The sequence below is a fragment of the Benincasa hispida genome, chromosome 1 (assembly GCF_009727055.1).
Source record: "Benincasa hispida cultivar B227 chromosome 1, ASM972705v1, whole genome shotgun sequence".
NCBI classification, from domain to species: domain Eukaryota; kingdom Viridiplantae; phylum Streptophyta; class Magnoliopsida; order Cucurbitales; family Cucurbitaceae; genus Benincasa; species Benincasa hispida.
Genome location: NC_052349.1, coordinates 14,066,057 through 14,090,691, shown reverse-complemented (window position 1 = coordinate 14,090,691; position 24,635 = coordinate 14,066,057). Strand labels below are relative to the sequence as shown.

At 32.1% G+C, this 24,635-nt stretch overlaps 2 protein-coding genes and 1 long non-coding RNA gene across 3 annotated transcripts; 1 reads left to right on the top strand and 2 right to left on the bottom strand.

Annotated features, from left to right (window-relative positions):
- Positions 1-1,809: 1,809 nt before the first annotated feature.
- LOC120073773 lies at positions 1,810-4,524 on the bottom strand. The gene is made up of 2 exons (XR_005480794.1): positions 3,586-4,524; positions 1,810-2,129 (listed from the first exon to the last, which is right to left on the bottom strand). It is a non-coding gene; the product is annotated as an uncharacterized LOC120073773 (long non-coding RNA).
- A 16,054-nt stretch (positions 4,525-20,578) lies between these two features.
- On the top strand, positions 20,579-21,781 carry LOC120088884 (guanine nucleotide-binding protein subunit gamma 2). The gene is made up of 4 exons (XM_039046327.1): positions 20,579-21,020; positions 21,354-21,406; positions 21,507-21,551; positions 21,630-21,781. The coding sequence occupies exons 1-4, from the start codon at positions 20,898-20,900 to the stop codon at positions 21,724-21,726; spliced, it is 318 nt and encodes a 105-aa protein (XP_038902255.1). The 5' UTR covers positions 20,579-20,897; the 3' UTR covers positions 21,727-21,781.
- Positions 21,782-22,793: 1,012 nt separating this feature from the next.
- On the bottom strand, positions 22,794-24,635 carry LOC120085263 (ADP-ribosylation factor-like protein 5). Its single transcript, XM_039041205.1, has 3 exons — positions 24,476-24,635; positions 24,057-24,271; positions 22,794-23,339 (listed from the first exon to the last, which is right to left on the bottom strand). Exons 2-3 carry the CDS (start codon positions 24,246-24,248, stop codon positions 22,980-22,982), a joined length of 552 nt encoding a protein of 183 aa, XP_038897133.1. The 5' UTR covers positions 24,249-24,271; positions 24,476-24,635; the 3' UTR covers positions 22,794-22,979.

Below are 24,635 nucleotides of genomic sequence, written 5' to 3'. Positions count from 1 at the left end.
TCGTCACATGTCAATAAACCTGCTAAAGTTTATGGTGCAATTTCCACTTGGCTTACTCGAAAGTTCTTCAGCCATCGACACTACTTCCACCAAACATCTTGCATAACCACCAAATCAATGCTCGTGTGTAAACTTGCAGAATCGCTAATATCACATATTCTATCATGGCAAAGTAGACATATCACAAAGATGAATTTTGGCTTCTTTAAAGGAAGTCATTGTCTCCCCTGGCCAGAAAGACTACATCAACATCTAATCTAGAGCTCTTTGACAAACCTGCTCTATTTTTCATGTGTTCAGAATATCTGCATCCCCAGCAACCCATCTTTTGCTTGAAGACTCACTTCTTTGAACTTTTGCTGGAATCACTTTGAAACTACACTAGAACACCATCACCCTTAACTTGCACTTATGCAACCCAAATTGTATTAATACATCATTGACTTGCACTTTACACAAGTTGAAGTAGATCCTTCCATCAAAAGTTTCTACATCAAACTTTACTAAACTCATAAAGCTTGACATATATGTTTCTCTTTCTTGCAAAATAACTAATAGTGAACAACCCACACTATTCACAATATTGTAGCATGTTTCAAGAACTCTTTTATGATGTAGGAGGACAAATAATATTGCAATAACAAATACTTTGAAATTCAAGAAACTATGAACCTAACACTCCAATACTAGTTGTTGGAGAAAAACCACCCATTTCACTACAATAATTTTGGCTTTAGATGTGAGTTTCAAACTGTCATCATTACATATTGTATCACGTATCATCTTAGGCTACGATGGCAAATTATCTTTGATTGCGATTTTGAACCGCCATCAATGGCTAGACCGATATTTTCCTAAGCTGATCTTTTTTATGGTTATACAAGCGATGATAGGTGGATCTAATAATTGGTCTGTTCTGATAGGTGCACCTGGAGCTTGAACAATGAAAGATTTTGTTTGTCCAATTTAAATCGATCTCAATGGATCCTTTGTTACCGCCTAGAGGAGAAGTAATAGGTAGGAATGACAGGATTGGAACCCATGACATTTTGTACCCAAAAGAAAAAGAGCTACTAAGTTGCGCTACATCTCTTTCATTTGATCTATGGTGGTCATTGTAAAGAATCTATCCTTGCCCTGTCATGTTTTCAAAATCGTTATTTCCTCCTTCTACTCTCCCTATTAGTCGAGTTCAATTACATCTCGCTCAATGAAGCAACTGAAGCTTCTTTCCCTATCAATCGGGCTCTACATCGTTCCTCTCCCTATCGGTCGAGCTCAATTACATCAAGCTTTCATCTCCTAAGAACATTTGTATTGCTACAATCATGCTGACTGATATGCAACTGACTGAACAGGACATATGGCCGAACAAGACGACTTTGCTTAAGACCAGAATGCTACGCCCGCTCGAACTCAAGAACGAAACTCAAGTCATTGCTCATTCCCGTTCATATTTTTCGCCTCTTATAGATATGATGGCAGTTGTTTAAAATGGCGGTTGTAAACTAACATCATATCATATACATTTAATGGTAGTTTTGTATGATATCAGTTAAAAACCGACATCATACTCATTCCATCATACATAATACGATTATGTATTGAATTAATATCAATTGCTAATTGACATTGTATATGAAATGGATGACATTGTAGAACTGACATTGTTTCTAATTGAACCTGCAATATATTTGTTTTCATAACTGGAACCCACCTTTTGTATTAAAATCGATTTCTACAATAGTTCTTTACCCCTGTTTCAATTAATTCCATACAGTCCACACCAATGTTTTAGCAAAATAATCATAATTTCAAATCATGGTCTATCATTTCATTTATTGATTTAGAATTGAATTCCAATACAATTCTCAAAAAAAAAATGCTAAACAATATCGTTTCAAATCTACAGAGCTACCAAGCTAAAAAAGGGGGAAAAAAAAAAAAAAAGTTCTAAGGAGCCACACACAATATGTTGATGTGTACCACCATGTGATACTCAAACATATGTTGTGGTTGTTGTTGTGTGACGAAAATTGATAATAATTATTGCTCACAATTGATAGATGTCCCAAAAAATGGCACAATGTTGTTAATCATTGTTTATCGACCTTTTCTCCATTCTCTAGCTAGAAATAACGAAACAATATGAAAAATTATAAGCTGAAAGGATATAAACGGATGGTTAATGAATTTAAATAGAATGAAACTAAATTAACATGATCATTAATAAACTTACATATTTACAATAATAGTTGTTTTAACTTCTCTCTTAAAAGCCATAGTTAACTCCAAAAATCTATTTCCAATGCTATCTATGTATCTCAACCCCCATCTCGGTCATGTTGGATTCTATGTCATAAGACTCGTAGAAGTAAATGTTATTAATTGACTATTAATAAAGAGTTATGAATGTTAAATCAATAAATGTTATTATCTGTATTGTTGTCTCTTTTGTCTTAATAATCATAAATCTAATAAACTAACATCCAAGGTTGTCTTATGAATCTTGAACTGTATGTGGAGATATACAAGGATCGATGTTCAAGATACAGCCTAAAGGATCTATAGTATAGGGACAAGGCTAGGTATCTTATCCTGGTAACAATATAAATACAACCCACTTTGTATTTGATACAAACATAATCATCCAATGCGTTGGTGTAGGTGACACACGAGTGAAGATATCCTATGCAATGAGTTTGCATAAGACTGGACCACGAAATAGTAACCACTAGATGTAACACTGTTGATTAGTCAAGTTCCTATTTCAATAGGAAGTCGTGTCTCAATCATGAGTATACTATGAACTCCTGTTCATGAGGGATTGTCCTTTGATTTGTTAGGTGAGGGTGGTCAGATCATCGACCCAATATGCCTACCATTTTGGGGACAAGATTGAGAATGGAGCTGGAAACATAAGAATACAAGATGAAATTCACTCATTCTCTCCTTAAGAATAAGTAGATGAGTGTTCCCTTAAGTGTTATCTCCGAGACTTGAACAAAGTTCTCTTAAGTGTTGTCTCCGGGATTTGAACAAAGTTCTCCTAAGTGGTGTCTCCGAGACTTGAACAAAGGGTTGTTCATGGATTTTGGTAAATTTATAAAGATAAGAACCGTTCTAATCCTTTCTCCAATAGCATGCTAGTTTACGTGTTTATTCATTTAGTTTAGTATAACGATTTTATTTATTGTATAAATCGAATCGTGGGATGCAACGTGTTTTCATATGAAACGTTTCCGCTACGAGATTTGATCCCTTTACACCAACACAACTACAATAAACCAATAGAATAATTTTTATATAAGTAGTGAGTCGTGAGGGTAAAAAAACAAAATCAAGAACTCCATTAATTATCTCAAAGAAATGGAAACATAGTTTCCAGACCCTCCAAACAAAGCGAAATGCACCATAAATATAACAAATAGAAAAGCACACTTTTAAAATTAACTTCAATATAATGAATTCCAACATGCATGCACTGTGAGTTCCAAAGAGTGCATATTTAATACTTAATAGTAATTGTGAAAATCATTAGGAAAAATGATGTATGACGAGGTAATAAAGTTGTGGTCTACATACCTTCATTATTTTTTCCATTTTTTTCTAACTTAGCGGCATAAGTCGTTGAGTATTTCTTCCTTTTTTTCCCTGACGTAGGGACATAAGTCCTTGAGTGCTGCAACAATCATACTCAGACCAAACCAGAAAAAAGTCAAAACAACCAACTTTTAACATTTTGCATCCATTGATATTAGTTAGATAAAGTATGTTCAGTAAAGCAAAATGATAGTACAATTACTATACCCCCAATGTGAATTATGCTACATATATAGATATTATATAAATAACAACATTTGAATTTGTCTACCATGAGCAATACGTAAAGACTTACTTTACATATATCAGATTATGAAATGTAAAAGCTATGCTATGATGAAATGTTTATCAAAACTACCTTTACCTTGTGTCGGAATGTAATAATAATGGAATTAACCTTGATTGTCAGAGGTACCAAATAACATAGTTGATCACAATAGACATCATATCTTACTGCTAAGGGTAGCATATGAATTCAACTCTTTGTTCTGCATAAAGGTAATAGTTAATAACAATGCACTACCACAAAACATATATGGGAAGGAACATTTCTGTCAAAGAATTTACTGTTACAATTCATCAACATTTGATTAGTGTTCGAGTTATTCCTGCCTAATTCCAAATCCTTGACTTATTTGTTAAATTCGTTAATAAGCCTGTTGTTGTCCCATATGATTAGTTCTTCACGTTAATAATCTCAATACACTCAGTTATAACGGTTGATAACAATTCAAGAGTTAGGGGAGATAGAATATAGATGCTTGAAAAATCCTTCTATCGTTTACCAAAAGTCTGCACGATCGTGTAGACGATGCATCAATAACTAAACGATAGGAGGAAGCGTTAAACGATCGTGTAGACGATAGTTGAATGAAGCTAGACGATCGTATAGACGACAGTTGAGGAGCTAAACGATCATATAGACGATGCAATGCGAAGCTAAATGATCGTGTAAAAGATGCGAGAGGAGCTAAACGATTATATACNAGGAGGAAGCGTTAAACGATCGTGTAGACGATAGTTGAATGAAGCTAGACGATCGTATAGACGACAGTTGAGGAGCTAAACGATCGTATAGACGACTGAGCGCGGAGCTAAACAATCGTATACACAATGCGATAGGAACTACACGATCGTGTGAACGATACCTTAGCAAAATCTAAATGATCGTAGAGGAAGAAGAAAAGACACAGGAGTTTAAGTGGTTTGGTCAAAGGCCTATGTCCATTGTGTAAATTGGGAGGTTCTCTTTTATTACTCTTCAAAGTATTACAGAATGAATGTCTTGCTCTCTTCTATTCACTCTCCTTTTTTTAATCTCTCGTTTGATTTCGTTTATATATGTGTAGGCGATTCAGTCAACGATGATGAAGTCAAGTGGTTACAACATTTAACAAAAAGAAGTCGACAACCGTTAAACTGCGAGCAACACTGTTCTTTCTTGATTTCGAATCTTTCTGTAACACCTGTAGAACAAAAAGAGAAAGGTATTCACCAAAAGAAATAGGAACAAGACTATAGAATTATATCTTTCATGGTAAGAATAAGAGAAAATTCTTCAGAGTCTAAAACTAAGTTCGCGAAGGGAAAAATTGAGAAAAGAAAACAGAGAAAAATTAAATCAAAGAATATTAATGCACACAAATGACCTATTAAAACAATTTAGTAATAAGAAATCATGTCAATTGTAACTGTGTTTATAGTAAATGAGAAATATCTGTTGAGTGTGAGGATGAAAATTTTTCAGCTTTCATAGAGAGTTCTAACATTATAGACCTATTCCATGTATGAAAAGGCATATAAAACACCCAAATGACTCGGAGCCCTTTACAGGGAAAAGAGAGGCAGCTTTACATCAAAATCGGATCTATATCGACTTGTACGACTAATATTTAATACATTCGTTATTTTAACAAGTGTTCAATATGTGTCAAATAAATAAAGAGGAGCAAGAGAATGAAAGAAAACTGCTCGAGCCCTATCGGTGCCAACGTCAACCTTAAGGAAGCAAATTTTGCAAGAAACGAACATAAAAGAATCCAATGAGCATGGATTTCCAAAAAGAAAATTCTACACCAGAACGATCAATTATGTATATAATACTCCATTTCAAAGCCCAAGGAAACTACCCTATACAGAATCCCATCATAATAGCAGTGAAAAGAAAACAAAACCTAGAAACAACCCTCGATCTTCACAAGCAAAATCAAAATTCCTAAACATTTGATTCCATTTCCATTCAACCCATGAGATACCTTCCAATCTCAAATGACAAAAAAGAATCAACAGTAGTATACAATATCGGCGAGAACAAGGATTGATGTCGGTGAAAGAAAATAAAAATGAAAAATGAAAATAGAAAATACTTACCGGTGAGAATAAGGAGTAACATCCAATTAACAGAGGAGAGAGATTTTGAAGAGTACTAACGGCGGCCAGTGAGACAAATTAGAGAGAGATCAAGTTGGTGAGAGGGAATGGAAAATCGTGGAAAGAAGAGGAAAATCATGAAGGAGGGAAGTGAAGTTTGTGCTAAAATCTGAAAGTAAAGTTAGACAGCTTGTTTCAAATTTTTTATGATGGTTTAAATTTTTTATTACTTTCTATGGCGGTTTAAAACTGTCATCATAACCTACTTTTCGATGGCCGTTCAAAACCCCAACCATCATGTTACAAATAATAATATTGGATCTCCACGTGAACTGTATGTGCTGGACACAGATGTGGATCATGTTCAAGTAATAACTTAAATGATTTGTAGTATATGGACAAGACTAGGTATTTTATCCTTGTAACACTATGGATACGACTCATTTTACAAATATTGTAAGTGTTATAAACACTATGATCCAAATCATTCATGTGGAGACATGCGAGTGGGATATCCTATACAAAGAGTTTGTATAAGAACAAACCGCATAATGATTAATCTCCCTTTGTAATGTTGTTGGTTGAAGATATTAACATTTCATAGGATAACCATAAGTAATTCAACCTCAATCTTGAGTGAGTTATGAACTCCTGTCTATGAGAGTGGTAATTTGATTTGTGTAGGTGAGAGTGGCTCGTGTCACCGACTCAATAAGCCTACCATTTTAGAGATTTGTCCAAGTAGCGAGCTAGGAACATAGTTACACAAGATGGAGTTCACTCCTTCCTGTCTTTAGGGTAAATAAATAAATTGCTCCCTTAAGTATTGACTCTGGGTCTTGAACAATGGAGTCTCTCATTCTCATTAGCATGAGAAGGATTTGTTATGGTAGAACCATAAATAGGTTGTAGAAGATTAGTGAGACTTAAGAAGTAAGAGGTAATTATAGGGGTAAAACGATAATTTGATCCCGTTATAATTACAAGCAATTCGTAAAGGGTTAACTTATTGGTATTGGTTATGTCCATGGACACAGAAATATTTTATAGTGTGCGAAGAGGGCAGTTGTGGGTTTTTAGTAGAGTGGCGCGCAGTTAATGAATGTTGATTGATTTAATTAAAGAGTTTAATTAATTTAATCTTGTATCATTGAAGCTTCTAATATGTAAATCCATTAAGTCTCATTGCTAGCTCACTAACGGTATAACAATGATCATTTAGTTTTGGAATAATTTGAATTGTACAAACTAAATAAGGGAATGTAAAATTAATTATATGATACAATTAGCATACTATATATGGATGGACTATATAATACATATATATGTGTGTGTTTGAATAAGATATAAATATTAATTATTCGTATAAAACTATAAGTTAAAATTACTATGAATAAGATTCATATTGAAAACTATGGATTATAAGAGAGGTATGCATTTTAATATGATTTAAATACATAATTAATTAAATATCTTAAATATGTGATATTTAATTTTAATTAATTAATAAATAATAAATAAATTATGATTTAATATATTTAATTAAATAATAATAAAATAAAATTATGTATAACTTTCCAACATTGTTGATTGCCGGAATTTGTGCTGAGAGGAAACTATTTGAAATCAGTCTTCAAGGATGATTTTTGCACAAGATTCGATCCGTTCATCTTTTTATAGTACTTGGAGTCTATGACTTTTTTAATCTTTTTTTTATGTTGGATATAGAATCTATGACTTTTCTAAATTTCTTTTTTATGTATGACAACTACGTTTTCTAATATTTATTTATTAAAAAAAAGTCGAGAAACGTGTGACTAACTAGTGAAATCAATGGTTGGAGTCAGATTTGTGGAGAAGTCTTGTTTTTTTCCCCTTTGCTTTTGGCCGTCTAAAAACTCTTTTCGGCGTAAACTGAGAAAAGCAAAAGGAAAAGAGGGAAGATTTCTGGAAATTTTTACATTTTAAGGTACCTTTTGTGAGAACGGTTTTATCTCGTGCTTTGCTCTCTTTTTTATCTAATCATTTATTCTCACTTTAACTCCTTTAAATCATTAGTATTCAAATAAAGTGTAATTTTCAAATAAAGTAAAATAAATAAATTTATTTATAAATATAGTAAAATATATTATTTATCAATGATAGTTCGCATTAGAACACAATAGACTTCTATCACTAGTGATAGAANAAATAAATTTATTTATAAATATAGTAAAATATATTATTTATCAATGATAGTTCGCATTAGAACACAATAGACTTCTATCACTAGTGATAGAAGTCCGTCGCAATCTATTGCTTGATGATAGAAGTCTATTGCATTCTATCGTGGTCTATCATCGATAGACAATGTTATTTTGTTATATTTGAAAACATTCTCAACAATTTTACAATTTAAAACAATTACCTTCAAATAAATCGTTAAATATCTTAGAGAAAATTTGAGAATATAACACAAAGATCATAATATAGATCTATATTGACATCATATTATGAATGGCTAACATATTCAACCTAATTCAACTAATAGAAAATTTATATTATCAATCTCGATGTTGTAGTTTTTTATTTTCAAGTGGTCTTAGTCTCTTGTTTTCTTTCTTTTTTTTTTTCTTTAATTTGGTTTTGAATAGTTTATATGTCAATAAAATTATTTTATTACTATAGCAAATGAATGATGGACTTGCGAAATTCATTTTATTGATGGGTGTATCTTTATTTTATTTTTTTAGTTCAATAGAATGGAAATGAAAATGGAATATATTAGGGCTATTTTTAAATATTAAGAAAATGAATCAAAATATTTATAAAATATAGCAAAATTTTATAACTATCAAATAGAATGGAAATGAAAATGGAATATATTAGGGTTATTTTTAAATATTAAAAAAAATGAATCAAAATATTTACAAAATATAGCAAAATTTTATAACTATCAGCATCTATCATTGATAGTTATAAAATTTTGCTATATTTTGTAAATATTCTCAATAGTTTTACCATTTGAAATAATTTTTCAATATATTAACCTATGGTGAAGGTACATATATGTTAGTTAAGTTATATTCATATTGATAGATAATTGGATTTTAAGTAGGAATGAATATGATTTCACGTGTCAAATAGAACATGACCGACAATATTTATAATTCTTATGTATTTAAATAATAATGTAGTGGTGAATTTAACGTTATCTTTGTTTTGTTTTTTTTGTTAAAAACTTTTATTTTAATAAATGACCTAATTGGGAATCAAAAACATCTTAATATAAAATTGAGATATTTAAATAAGATTAAATTGAGGACAATTCAAAAAATTAGAAACTAAGATTAAAAACAGGCGATATATAATTTCAAAGTAGTTTTATTTACAAAAATAATAATGAATAATATGGCTAGCTAATTAGCATTTTAATGAGTCAAAGATAATAAGTACTTCCATTTTTCAATATATAAGAAAGATTAGGGGCCATATTTAAAACAAAACTCAATATTAGATAGTAAATTACAATGTAGTACATTTATGACAAGAAAGTTACACCAAGATGAAATAGTCTTACTATTATTTTGTCCTTTAGCCATTAGCAATAGTGATCAAGTCTAGCATGCCAATAAAAGCAAAATATTTTATTACTAGCTGCTTTATATTAACTTTATTGACTATTGAACAAAAGAATCTTTAATTCTAACAAAATTACAAAAGTCGAGTCGTGAATCGTGAAAGGAAAGATAACCAATTCAATATATATATATATATAGGAAAAGAATTAACACCTTTTTTTTTCTTAAAAAAAAAATTAACGTAACTTTTTTTTATCTTTAGTTTTTAAAAATTAAGTCTATAAGCGTCTTTCTCATCTCTAAATTTATTTATTCTTATTTATTTTCTACCAATATTTTAAAAAATCAAAGTTAATTTTTTAAAATGATTAATGTAATTATTATTTAAATATGTCTAACAATCTCCCACTTGGGCTATGTCTATGTACCTAATATAATTAAATCATATAAACCTTAAGCGTGCATAAACATGTTATTTCAATAATAGAATTCCTCTTTAGTTCAATCTGGTCCATCTCCTATATTAGCATGGAATCAAGGCGGCGTTCGTCACTACTCTTGTAACTAAACCTTCCTTGATCACCAATTCCAATACATTCAATGACATAGATCAAGTATGGATGGATAGCATGGAAACTACATGCAAAGTGATCTGGATCATGCCTGTTTCCAACTAGTCCAAATTCCATAATGAGATCATTCTAAAAAAAAACTTTATGCTAAACTGCATGCATGATAAACAAGTTCAGATAATAAAACATAAACCATCAACTTTATTCTATATAGAAAATAGATAAAATAAGGTCAAAGAACATTCTCAATAACAAACTCCCACTAAATCATAGAATCANCATCAACTTTATTCTATATAGAAAATAGATAAAATAAGGTCAAAGAACATTCTCAATAACAAACTCCCACTAAATCATAGAATCAGAAAATTGACTAACACCCATGTGAACAACATGCTCATGAAAAACTTTAGGTGGTAAACCTTTAGTCAATGGATCTGCCACCATAGAGTTTGTTCCTATGTGTTCTATCGAAATTTGACCATTCTGAACTCTTTCTTTAACAACCAGAAACTTCACGTCTACATGCTTTGACTTCGTATTGCTTCTGTTGTTGTTAAAATACATCACAGCCGACTTATTATCACAAAATAATTTTAGTGGTCTTTCTATGCCAACCACTATCCGCAGCCCAGTGACAAAATTTTGCAACCATATTCCATGATTGGATACCTCATAACATGCTATAAACTCCGCATCCATGGTAGAAGAAGCCATAAGTGTTTGTTTAACACTTTTCCAGGATATAGCTCTTCCAGCCAACATAAAGATATAGCTTGAAATGGATCGCAAAGTGTCTTGACATCCAGCATAATCAAAATCAGAATACCCAATGATCTCCAAAACTTCTGATCTCCGATAAGTGAGCATATAATCTTTTGTTCTCTGTAAATACCCCATAACCCGTTTGGCTGCTTTCCAATGATCCATCCCCGAGTTACTCAAATATCTGCCTAACACTCCAACTATGAACGCAATATCTAGACGCGTACATACTTGAGCATACATTAGACTTCCAATGGCCGATGCATAGGGAACCTTCTGCATCTCCTTAGTCTCGAGTGTGGTCTTGGGGCATTGACCTAAATGAAATTTATCATCTTTAGCGATCGGGGTATCTCCCGGCACACAGTCTTTCATGCCAAATCTACTCAAGATCTTTTCAATGTAGTTCTTTTGTGACAATCTCAAAATACCTTGAGAACGATCTTGCAATATTTCAATTCCTAATACAAAAGAAGCATCACCAAGATCCTTCATCTCAAAATTTCTTTTTAGAAATCTCTTAGTGTCATGCAATAAACCTACATCATTACTAGCTATGAGTATGTCATCAACATATAACGCCAGAAAGATTGATTTACTCCCATTGAACTTGTGATATACACAATCTTCCACAATGTTCACCTCAAAACCAAATAAGGTTATCACTTCATGGAATTTGTGATATCATTGACGAGAGGCTTGCTTGAGACCGTGGATAGATTTCTTTAATTTGCATACCATAGACTTTAAATTATCAAACACAAAGTTTTCTGGTTGCACCATATAAATCATCTAATCAATGTTTCCATTGAGAAACGCAGTTTTTAAATCCATCTGGTGTAGCTCTAAATCAAAGTGAGATACCAGTGCCATGATTACCCTAAAAGATTCTTTCGATGAAACCGGAGAGAAAGTCTCTTTGTAATCAATGCCTTCCTTTTGAGTAAAATCCTTTGCAACAAGACAAGTCTTATATCTTTCGATATTGCCATGTGAATCCCTTTTGGTTTTAAATATCTATTTACAACCTATGGGTTTCACTCCTGATGGCAGTTCGACAAGTTCCCAAACATCATCGTCTTTCATGGATTTTATTTCCTCTTCCATAGCACTTATCCAATTTTGAAAGTTAGAACTTTGTAAAGCTTGTTGGAAGTTAATTGGATCATCTTCCATTACGCCCACATCATCCTGATGTTCTTGAAGAAACACAATATAATCATCTGGAATTGCACTTCTTCTCTCTCTAGTAGATCTTCTTAGTAGCACTTCTTGAGGTTGTTGAGTTTGAACTTCAGGTTCAACATCGGGGACTTCAATGTTGTCTTGTTCTATAATTGGTTCAATAATGAAGTCAGAATTGGAGTCTGAACATCATTTATAATCACATGAGGAAAAGAAACAAATTCCTCTTCAAAGACTTTCCTTATGTTATCTTCCCTCCTAAACTCAACATCCTCAAGGAATCTAACATTTCCTGTCTCAAACAATGATCTAGAAGTGGGATCATAAAAATTGAAACCCTGAGAGTGCTCAGAATACCCAACAAAATAGCAGCTAATAGTTATTGAGTCCAATTTTCTTTCATTAGGCCTATAAGGCCTAGCCTCAGCTGGACAACCTCATATGTGAAGATGTCTAATACTAGGCTTCTTTTCTGTCCACAACTCATAAGAGATTTTGGCTATTGCTTTATTAGGTACCCTATTAAGGATATATGTTACAGTTTTTAGTACCTCACCCCAAAGGGATTCTGGTAGAGAAGAATGACTAATCATACTTCTTACCATATTCTTAAGTGTTCTATTTCGCCTTTCCGCTACACAATTCATGCTGGGTTTGCCCGACATAGTGTATTGCGGGACGATTCCACATTCCTCTAGGTATTTGGAAAAGGGCCCTGGACGTTGTTCACCTGATCCATCATATCTACCATAATATTCACTTTAATCCACCACTAGCACATCATTCATAATCGGTGATGGGTATACCAAATACCACAGACAAGAATACGGGTTGCAAGAACACATATTGCCAAAGAAAAAAAAATGACCGTCGAGATTTCCATCCTACCATCGATGAGTTTACAACGCTGCTATAGTAAGCCGACCTTTTTTTAAAAAAAAAATTCTTAAAATGGAAAATGCATAAACTAACAATCCAACATGAAATTCATGCTTTGATACCACTTGTTAGCATAAATTCTTTATATCTATATTGAATAGATAAAATCTAAGATCATTACTGTCAAATTGTCAAGAATAACATACCGGATTCCATTGCAAAATTGATGATAGCTTCAAGATGATGATAGATGACTATGATCTTCCTCAACCAAAACTCCAAATGCCTTAGTGGGATCTCTCTTTAGATGGGATTCAAGAAAGACTGAGTCTTATTGTTTTGATATATTGGGGACCATAGCCCTAAGGTCTTTTTATATACTAGATCAATTAGGGTTCCCATTAAACCCTAATTAACTAGGAATGGGCTTCTACCATTAAGTTCATACTCAATTAGGAATCTAGGGCCTTAATTAATTAGATCACATAATAGGGCCCAATCTAACAAAATAACCCAATGTGATAAATTATTAATCCACATACATAACCCATACTTTAATTAAATATATTATTATTTAAATATATCTAACATGAAGTATTCTTTTAAAATATATATATTGTGTAACGACCCGACCTTTTGAGTACTCTGATAAGGGTCGTTACTCATAATTACACATTTACATTCAAAACATTTTGACCATTGAGGAAAATAAATTTCATTAAAATAATAAAGACAGTTTTCCAAAATAAATAACAAATAAGTAAAACCATTGATCGAGGCCCCTCAAATAATGAAGAAAAAATAACTTAAACAAATAAAATTTTGACCAACATCGAGTTTCAAATCAAAACTTTTAAATAGCTTGAAAACGTAAACTAAGCAGAAGCGATTTACATGTCTCATATGGCATGATCACAGGTCTCTCTCGTCACCCGTCGGTTCATTCCTTTCCTTACCTGAAAAACATAAATTAAGAAAGGTTGAGTATAAAGATACTCAATAAGTGATCTCAACCGGGATCAGGCTATGTATCCACAAGCAGAGAATGTTGGGCCCGTGGCTCAAACAACTACAACTATTTCAAATAATGAAAAGATATCAAAGGACGTACTATGTTGTCTTGACTCGCATGTCTAGTGGCCTGATGGCACATCGTCAAACATGGAAAAAGAAACATGAACGTGAACCTGTCGATTCACGTATGTCTAACGGCTCGAAAATACATTGTCAAACATGGAAAAATAAAATGAACGTGAACCTGTCGATTCACGTATGTCTAGCGGCCCGAAGGCACGCCGTCAAACATGGAAAAGTAACATGAACATGAACCTGTCGATTCACGCATGTCTAGCGGCCCGTAGGCACACTATCAAACATGAAAAAATAACATGAACGTGAACCTGTCGATTCACGCATGTCTAGCAGCCTGAATGCACACCGTCAAACTTGAAACTAGACTCGCTGGTCCTCTGAAATAAAATATGCATCAAGTCGAGATGGTAACTGTCCTATTGGTCTAATCATGCATCACATACATAATTTCAGTACTGTTTAAAATTTCAAACATGCTCATAATACTCATAACTATCATGCAACAAGTATATCACAACGACAAAATCATGTTTCTAAAGTCCATTACTTAACTTTATAAATCTAACATACGCCGTCTGGCAAAAAGGCACCAGTAATAGTACCATTTACTAAATTAAGTCAAGGACAGTTATCCCGACAACCAACTCCAATAATTTACTTGAACTAAAACCAACAAAAGGACCGAACGACCATAAATCCTACTAGAAAGCATGCCACTGATCTCCAAACTTCGAATAGTAATTGTTCAAAAACTCGTTTTCCTTGTTGGATAGTGACCAGAAATGCTCCCAAACTTCAATATAAAAGTGAAATATAAAGGATATCTCAACCAATTTGAGCCAAAAGCTAATGGGTGGTCAAGAACCTCCAGGAATTCTAAAACTTACCTAAAATATCAATTTCGGTGACAATGGTATCAACAGCGGTGGCAACCATAGATAGGCAGCGGGTGTTGCTGTCAGACGACATAAATTGTTTAGGTTAGCAGTTGGTAGTGAGGGTCTTGCATGAGAAGGGTTTGTGAGAGTGAGAGAGAAGGAGAATTTCTAGTTTTACAGGTTTTATTCAGCAGCGATTACGAACAAACTAGAGCTTCAAACAACAATCCAACCGTTCAAAATGAAACTCTATATGTCTCGAATAGACTGCCAAATTTGAGCACAATCCAACTGTTCAAACTCCGGCAATCGACAATTTTGTGGAAGTTGTCGCTGAAAAATCGAATTGTTTTCTCCCCAATCTTTTGCCTCTTTTCACTCTCATTTAATTTCGAAAAAAATCTCAATTCTTTTTTTTTTTCAAATTTTGAAAAGATAAATAAAATATTTTATAACAATATATCCAAAATCTCTAAAGACTCTATTAAATTAATAAATCAATTAACTTTTCAAAGTATCTTAATTTAGGCTTCAAGAACCAAAATTAAATGACATAAAATCCATCGATTTGATACAAATTAAATCCTTCCAAATATTTAAATCAATTCAAAACCACCTGAAATTAATTATCTCCTTAATTTATTTTTTTTAAGATTGCTCTAAAATTCAAAATCAAATAAAAGCAAAATTCAATATTTTCAATACAATTAGTTCAAATATCTAATCAATTAAATTCAATTTAACCAATAAAATTTTTTTTTCAATTATTTCAATTTAATCTCAATTTTTCAAATGAAAGGAAAATTTAAACTCACTAATGTTAGATAATTAACTTAAATTTTCTGAAATTTGGGATGCTACATATTGTTATGTTAATTAATTATCAAAGTAAAAGTAATTGAATATTTTTATATTAAACATTAATTAAAACTTAAATTTAGTTATTCAAATAAATATAAATTAATTAGAATATCATAATTAATAATAAAAATTTATATATTTGTTTAAATTTATTATGTTTGAAGTACATGTTTAAATTAATAAACTATGTTATATTTTTACAGTGATGTCAAATGAATTTTAAAGTTGAATATTCCAAGTTTTAAAAACTAAAGTCACGTTTATCCCGATAAAAAGGTAATAAATTTATGATAATGTGAAAAGTAGGCCCATTTGATTACCTTTAATATTGTTACTTGTGTTATGCATCCGTACTAACACATAGGACCTACTTCCAAATCTGTAGTAAAAAAAAATGGAAACGGATTAACGAGCGGAGTATGCTCAATCTAATTACTTTAGAAGTTACTCGTTATGATTACGATTATTGGTACTGTTCCAAAGAAAATATCAATTTTGACACTTTTACTATTATCGTTACCGTTTGACTCTTAGAGGTAATGATAACGGTAATGATAACAGTAATGATAATAATAACGATAATAATAAATGTGATTAATGAATACAATAAAAAAACAATCTAATTATATTTGCCATTCAAATTTATTATAATTCACTCATTTTCATTACACCCTGCAAATAAGAATATTTAATTCCCACTTGAGATATTATGGTAGAAAGAAAATAATAAGTCATTTTTTGAAGAAACAAAACACTCGGAAGAAGATGATAGGGGCGAGCTCTTTTGATTAGTGGATTTCCAAGTGTCGACCGCTACGGCCCTCCGGCAGCGTGTCTACGCGCTTAATCAGCGCGTTCTTTCCACTTCTCTTGTGAATGTGTTTTCTTTTTTTACAAAATTCCACACTTTAAATATGAAATTGCTTTAGACTTTTAAATTTCAAAGTCTCCATATCTCTTCCACTCAGCATATTTCCTCACCTCGTACTTCTTGTTTCTTCAATATCAAATCAGTGGCTCTCTTGTAATCAGATTCTACTACAATTTTCTGAAGCGGAATTACTGATTTTGTCATTCTGATACATTCAAGAATCGATTTGATTTAGCTAATACCTCTGGAAAAAGAAGATTTAATTTTACAGCTTCATAGCAACCAAAACTCCAAGCGAATTTCAGATTGACACTCTCAGACCAGTTTAATCATGAGAATTTTTTCAGGATACATCAACATCGAGTTTGAACCAGCCATGAAAAGGAGGCATCTAACAAGGAAAAGAATGAATCTATACATTCTGTGAATTACCAGCTCCTATGAATTTTTTACTGTGTGCAATCAGAAATTCTTCTTGGTAGGAGATGATCCATTTACTCTTCATTTTGTAGGGAGTTAATTTTCCATTATGGATAAGCTTGTTTTGAACAAATCAAATAGACAAGCAACCAATAGCAATCAAACACAATTCATCATCCTTACATCTTGAATTAATGTCAAACCATCTATCAACAAAACTATCATCATAATCAACAAAGAGAATATAACAAGAAGATAATTCTCTCATAGACTTTGCTCGATGACAGGTAAATAAAATATAGTCAATGCTTTCAAAATCATCAGAACATAAAGGACACCAGGGAGAAATCTCCACTCTTCTCTTCAACAGATTAATCTTAGTAGGAAGAATATTCGTTACTGCTCACCACATAAAAAGCCTAACTTTAGATGGAACTTTAAGCTTCCAAATAATCTTCCAAACCCCAATCATAAGATTTGAGCTTGAAGATTGAGAGTAAACTCTAGATCTCTGGAACCACTTATAACCACTTTTAACTATATACATTACTTATTTTTCACAATGTCATATCACCCTATCAACAAGTCTTAAATTCAAAGGGTCTTCAAAATTATCTCAATATCATCGGTAAAGCAACCTCCTTCAACAACTCAATATCATCTTTTTTTTTAATTTCTAAACTTTAGGGAAAAAAAATATTTTCATATCTTAAGTCCATCTTGCTCAATTTTCATCAATAAAATAAGACTTGACATCAATCTAAAGATATTTTGTTAAGCTTCACATTTAATTTTTAAAAGTTTAAGGATCAAAATAGATATTTTTAAAATCGGTAAAATTGTAAGTTTGACCAAAATATTATTTAAATTAATCTTTTATAATATTAAGTTAAAAATGCAAATATGAGAATTTGAATAAGGAAATTTAGAGGACAGTTGAGAAAACCTTACAATAAAAATGAAATATATGTTGGTCAAGCTTTTAAAAAAAAAAAATGGAGGCAACGGTCAAGCTTATTAGATATTAGGACTTTTGAAAAATGTTTTAAATTCACACTTAACGTCTGATTTGATAATGATTTTATTTGTTATTTTTGTTTTTCAAAATCAAATCTATAGTCACTATTTCCACATCCAAATTTCTTATTTTGTTATCTATTTTTTACCCATAGTTTAAAAAACTAAGCCAAATTTTGAGAACTAAAAAAGTAGTTTTCAAAAACTTGTTTTTATTTTTGAAATTTGATTAAGAATTCAACCATTATAATTAAAAAAATGCAAATCATTATAAGAAATATTAATGAAATAGGCTTAATTTTCAAAAACAAAAATAAAAATAAAAAACCAAATAATTACCCAACAGATCTAAATGTTTTAGACTCACACTTTTAGTAAAAATCTTGAATGGCCAGGAAAATCTCACAAACTTATAATCGATTCCAAAGAAAATCATGGTGAAAAATTGATTGAGTTCATAGAAATTTTGACTTTTTTGAAATGTGTGAATTTGGGGGCATTTCTTCTTAAATTAATTTGTGCATTTATTGTTAAGACAATTTTATTCATTAAACTCGGTTTAGAGATTAGAATTTGATTAATTTTTTTATTTTTTATTTTTTTTATTGAAACAAGCAAATTTCAATAGATTCTTGCATGCTTTACTTTTGTTATAATTAATAGGTGATCGTAATGGAACCTAGCAAAAAATAAGAATGACAATACAAATTTAATGGATAATTTGTTCGAATTAACAAGTCTTGAGCAATAATATACTCAACTCACTAAACTTAATTTCATTTTTTCCTATTTTACTCCCAATCCACACTTTTCTCTCTCAAAATGATAATCAGTTCGATTTTGATGGTTTTAGGATAATTAAGAATCTAATCAAACCAATGATTTTATAGAGAAGAAATCCAAACCAATGTTTAATAAAAAACAAAACCAATAGATGGGATATTGTTTGGTTCTGTTTATTATCGAATTGGTTCTTGTTTTTTACTTTTTTTTTCATTTTTTTAATTTCTACTTTTGTTTTAAACTGGTTCTTTTTTCTAATTTAGATTGAATTTATTTTTTTATAGATCGAAATTTTATATTTTGATTTTTTTTGGCACTTCTTTAAATAAAAAATATATAAACATCATTATAATTGGTCCTTTTTTTATAAAGAATAAATATATATGCACCATAATAATTATAATATTAAAAAATATATAATATTAGAGTTTATTTTCACATATGTTCAGTTTGATCGTATTTTGTTTGGTTTTTCAATAAAAATCAATTCAAATTAATACTTTTTAGTTTTCTCCAAATACAAATGATATGTCTAATTTTATTCTAAAAACCAAATCAAACCACTAGATGGATTTGAGTTTTTAGTTAGACTCCTACTACTCTCATCCATTTTTACCTCTAAAATCATTAGATTATATATAAAAAGAAAGGTGAATTTTAAACCAACAATTTTGGGAGAGACAGAAATGTTGACTTTGGAATGATCAAATTTCTATTCATTGGGATTATTTTGCCCTTTTTCTCAATGAGACAAAGGGATGTAATGAAAAGATTGAAAATTATATAGTTATTTTTGAGAAAGAGAAAGTGAAAGTGTAAGTGGTGGACAGAAGGTAATGTTAAACTCCATTTTGAGGAACAAAGAAAAAGGCAAAAAGCAAAAACAAACCCACAAACACATTTCTTTTCAAACAATATAACAAAACCTTCCAACTTTTCCACCGTCCCCACTACTTCTTCTTCTTTTTTTCCCTTTTCTTTCTACTGTCACCACCACCAACTCTTCTCCCTCTCCTCTACCGCCACCTTGTACCCTCTCTATGCTTCTCCTCTTTCTCCTTGGCCTTGCCTGAACCACCATTAGAGCATAAATGTGTGAGGAGGTGTTTGTCAAGCAATTGAGAGGTAGGGTGTTTGGAAGTGTAAAGTTGTGAACTCCACTTTTTTTTTTTTGTCCAAAAAGTTCGTGTGCCTCACTACTAAAAAACAATTTTATATCATATTAACTTCACAACTCCACTCTTTGTCTCAACACTCATTTAAAACTTTGGGTAGTGGCTTATAGGACACTCAAAGTTTTCATTCTCAATCTCCAATTAAGTGTTTCCAATCTTAATCTTCATTAGAAATTCTATAAGATTTATGCTTCTAGAGTAGTTTTGATACATTTAAACGAAATATTACAAACTTTCAAAGAATAATGATATTAAATTTTAAGGATATTTCTTTTATAATTTTATTTAACCTAATGTCTCAATTTTATAATATTTGAGAAAAGTAAGAGTCTATTTGGTAGAAAAGGTATTTGATAATATATTTATAAACCATAAATTAATTAGAGTTAATCACTAAATATTAAGTTAAATGTAAACCAAATAGATCTAAATCTCTAGAATTTGAATTGTCTACCCATTTGGGACGTCAAAATCAACCGTAAACTTTGATAAACTATAATGAGTGTTGGTATATATTATGAGTTAGCGGATGAGGATCCAAATGAGGAAGGCGTGGGTGGGGTAGACAGTAATTCGGCGAATGCCCAATGGAAGCAAGACAAAGCCAGACAGAATAAGAGAATCATGAGAAAGCATACAAACTTTTCAAACAAATTCACCCTTCTTTCCTTTTTCCCCCTTTCAACTCTCTCTGACACACAACAAAAACCCTTTTTCACTTCCCATTTCTTCACAAAGAACCTTCTTTTGCTTCGTTTATGGCGTCCCCTTCCATTTTTCTTCTTTAATTCTCTCTTTTTCCTCATACCTTCCTTCTTCCTCTGTTTTTCTCTCCCAACTATAATCTTAGGGTTTTGTCTTTACTCATGGCGGAAGCTGCTCTTCCCATTCCCCACCGGATTCATTCCTTATCTGCCCTCGATGCTCTCGGAAAACATAGGCTGCTCGCCGAAATGAAGCGCCTCGACCAAGAGGCTAGATTTCTGGAGGTGCTTCTTTCTCTGTTCTGTTTTTACTTCTTTTGTTTTGTTGTTTCCAGCAACTTTTACTTTCATTTGTAATGAGACATTACTGAAATAATTCATGGGTTTAATTCTTATTTTGTTTTTTATATTTTTTTGTTCAATTGTTTTACTGCTTCCCCCATAAGTTTCTATGGTTCCTTTTAAAAAATCGGGGGAAAAAAAGTTAGATTTTTGTTTGTGGGTGTTGCCACTCTGTCTCTCTGATGTCGCCAAAAAAAATTTGAGATTGGTAAAATGATGAACTTTTATATAGAATGAAACTGGAAATTATGGAATTCCACTGTGTTGAAATTGCAGGAGGAGCTGGAGCAGTTAGAAAAATTGGACAAAGCATCAGCATCATGTAAAGAGTAAGTTGGATTTGGCAATAAATTCCATTGTTTGTTCCATGAAAAATCCCCAACTTTTTTAGTGTTTCTTTATTTTTACATCGAATCTGAACTTTACCAGGTTGTTGGACAGTGTAGAAATGAGATCAGACCCTCTACTTCCAGAGTATGCTTCTTTACTTAACATTTGCTAATTCATTTTTCATATTCAAAATCATGGTCCGATTCGTTCATTTTTTTACAGAACTCTCGGCCCGGTAAATCCAGCTTGGGATCGATGGTTCGAAGGCCCGAAAAATTCGAATCGATGCCAATGTCGATGCAGATGCTGGATTTTGTAACCATTCTGTTTGATTTTATATACACACATATATATATAATTTTCTGGTTTCCACAGAGTGTGAGGCCCTGATTGCCTAATGCCCAATGAATTCGAAAAGCTCACTCATGTGATGATCATTGGCTATCTCAAGATTCACCCATTTCTCAGTAACAGGGCTTTCACATTAATGAATGTTCATGTTGTGGTTTTCAAAAACAATTTTACTGCCTTTTTTTTAGGGGTTTGGTTGGTAATTGGTATAGCACTATAGCTATAGAATATAGAGTGAGTTTGATTGAAACAATTTCTTTTTTTTGGAGGTAGGGAAAGGGCAATTCCAAGAAGTAGTTTCTGAATGAACACTAGTAAAGTACGTTATCCAAAAGTATTTTAAAATATTACTTTCTCAATTTTCGTGACGTTCAAGTATTGCAGTTTGAATAGTTTTTTACTTTTTGAGAATTTCAAAAAATAATTAAATTGCAAAACTTTTCGTGGTTGGTTTTATCTCTTTTGTTGAACAGAATCCCACGGCAACGTGTTGCAGTCAATAGTGATCATCTTTAATTTTTCACTACTGACGATAAGAAAAGAGAATATATATTGGATAGGTTAATAGCTTGATATTATGTGGTATGCTCTTTTACCGGTTAAATTAGAAAGTCTAGTTTTCAAACGTGTGTTTAAGTGTCTAATAAATTAAAATTTTGTCTATTTAATTTGTTTACATTAAATATGTATAATAGATTATTGATATATTCAATATTTTAAAAATTAAATGGAATATTTACTTAAATGAACTTAGCTCAATAATACACTCCCTATCAAATTGGTCAATATCACGTTGAAAAAAAAATATTAAAGAGCTATTACACAGAACAAAATAGACACTAATTTGACTTCTTTTATATAACGATAGTTTTCATTCCAAAAATTTATGTTTTATAGAAAAGGAAAAGTTTGATTGTTAACAATTAAATGTATAATCTTGTTTCTAAAATTATCGATCACCTCTTAAGGACAGAAAAACAGCTCAACTTTTAATCCAATTCCACATGTCTTCCTCATTTGGAAGGACACTAGCAATTCTTTTAATATTGCTCCATCTTTTTAAAATAAAAAAAAAAATTAATACAACTATGAAATCAAAATGGAATTAAACAGGATATGTAAACTGCTCTCAGACTTGTGTAAAATGAAACAGAAGGCGCGGAGTTTAAACACAAGATTACAAGTAAGAATGAATCTCACAAGCAGTGAGTGAGTTCTGTATTAACTAGGTGCCTTGCCAGTTACTTGTTGTGCAATCCACCCGAGACCATCGTATAAACCGTCTCCGGTCAGGGCAGAGCAGGCTTGGATGTGCCAATCGTGATTCTTGATACTGTGGAGGGAAAGAGCATCAGTGATTTCAACGGGAGTCATGGCATCCTTAAGATCTTGTTTGTTTGCAAAAACCAGCACCACAGATTGCTGAAGATCTTCGTGACCGAGTAGCCTGAAGAGCTCCTCCTTCATAATGGAGATTCTTGCGCTATCTGTACTGTCTATCACTGCAATCACTGCATGGGTTCCGCGGTAATATGTTGCCCATGATGTCCTAAGCCTCTCTTGCCCACCAAGATCCCATACCTAGAGAAGACATATAGCCAAAAGAAAACGTGTTTAGTTGAGGGAAAAGCTCAGTTTAACCTTCGAAATGAGGAACAAAGACAGGTTTTGCACAAAGTCTCCTATATAACTGCCTTTTCTAGATAGCGAGAATACATTTTTCCAACAATTACTCTTGTTTCTACTTTCTTAGTTTGGCAAATAAACCATCACAATATCTGAGGAAACCACACACAAAATCACAAACCAAATCAACCAACTATGTCCCTTCTGAAAGACTGCAAATTGTGAGGGGTTTTGGGAGGTTTCCAGTTAAATGCTCTTGAAATGTGTCTTACAAAAAGCCAGGATAAATCTCATACTTCGGCTTGGCTTTTCACAAGACTAGCCTTCGGGAAGATAAAAAGGGAATATATTGCTTTATTCACGAACTAGTTTTGGACTTCACACGCAAAGTATCCACCTTTACAGACAACATACCAATTGCTATATCTTGCACCACAAATCCTTTTCTAGGTCAATCTTTTGCATCAGCCAAAACCCATAGACTCACAATTTTAAGTGACAACTCAACGCCAATAGTCTGGAGCATTCAAGGGTCATAGTGCAAACCAATACTCTAAGAATCCCCAATGGATGTAATATATGAACAACAAACAAAGAGCACCGATAAAAAAATTATGGAACGATGAGAAGGCAAAGTAGAAGTAAATTGATAAACTGATAGATTGAGTGCACCTCAAATCGGATGTTCTTGTACACAAGCTCTTCAACATTACTTCCCACGGTAGGATGGGTAGTAACAACCTCTCCCAAGTGCAATTTGTAAAGTGTGGTCGTCTTTCCAGCATTATCCAACCCAACGACGACGATCTTGTATTCTTTAGCCGGAAATAACATGAACCAGAATCTCGATATGAAAGCCCCCATCGGACGATAAATCGCCTAAATATCTAAACAATGAAATACATAAATTACTCATCAACAGCAACGTAAAAGTTCGACACATGGAATTTGATGTCGAAAAAGAAGAAGAATCACATAAAAACGGAAACAAGACAAGCAGAACTACTTAATTGAATGGGATGAATGATAAATTGCAGATCCAGATCGGATGACCAAAAAAAGGGTTGAAATTGAAAAGAAAGTTAGCAAACCTGAACTAATCGATGCGGGGAATCCGATACGGAGGGAGGTTTACAGAAGAAGCGATGGAGAGGGAGAAGAGAAAACCCTAATCGCATTCATAGATGAAATTTCTGAACTTGAGAAAGAATAATAAAATTGGGGCATCGATAGTATTTGTTCGCTAAGTTA

Excerpts from the sequence above, each read along its gene's own strand:
- LOC120088884 (XM_039046327.1), top strand. The coding sequence starts at position 20,898 with ATGGCGGAAGCTGCTCTTCCCATTCCCCACCGGATTCATTCCTTATCT. Across the intron at positions 21,021-21,353 it reads AAGAGGCTAGATTTCTGGAG|GAGGAGCTGGAGCAGTTAGA; the intron begins GTGCTTCTTTCT and ends TTGAAATTGCAG. Across the intron at positions 21,552-21,629 it reads TCAGACCCTCTACTTCCAGA|AACTCTCGGCCCGGTAAATC; the intron begins GTATGCTTCTTT and ends ATTTTTTTACAG.
- LOC120085263 (XM_039041205.1), bottom strand. The coding sequence starts at position 24,248 with ATGGGGGCTTTCATATCGAGATTCTGGTTCATGTTATTTCCGGCTAAA. Across the intron at positions 23,340-24,056 it reads ACAAGAACATCCGATTTGAG|GTATGGGATCTTGGTGGGCA; the intron begins GTGCACTCAATC and ends TGTCTTCTCTAG.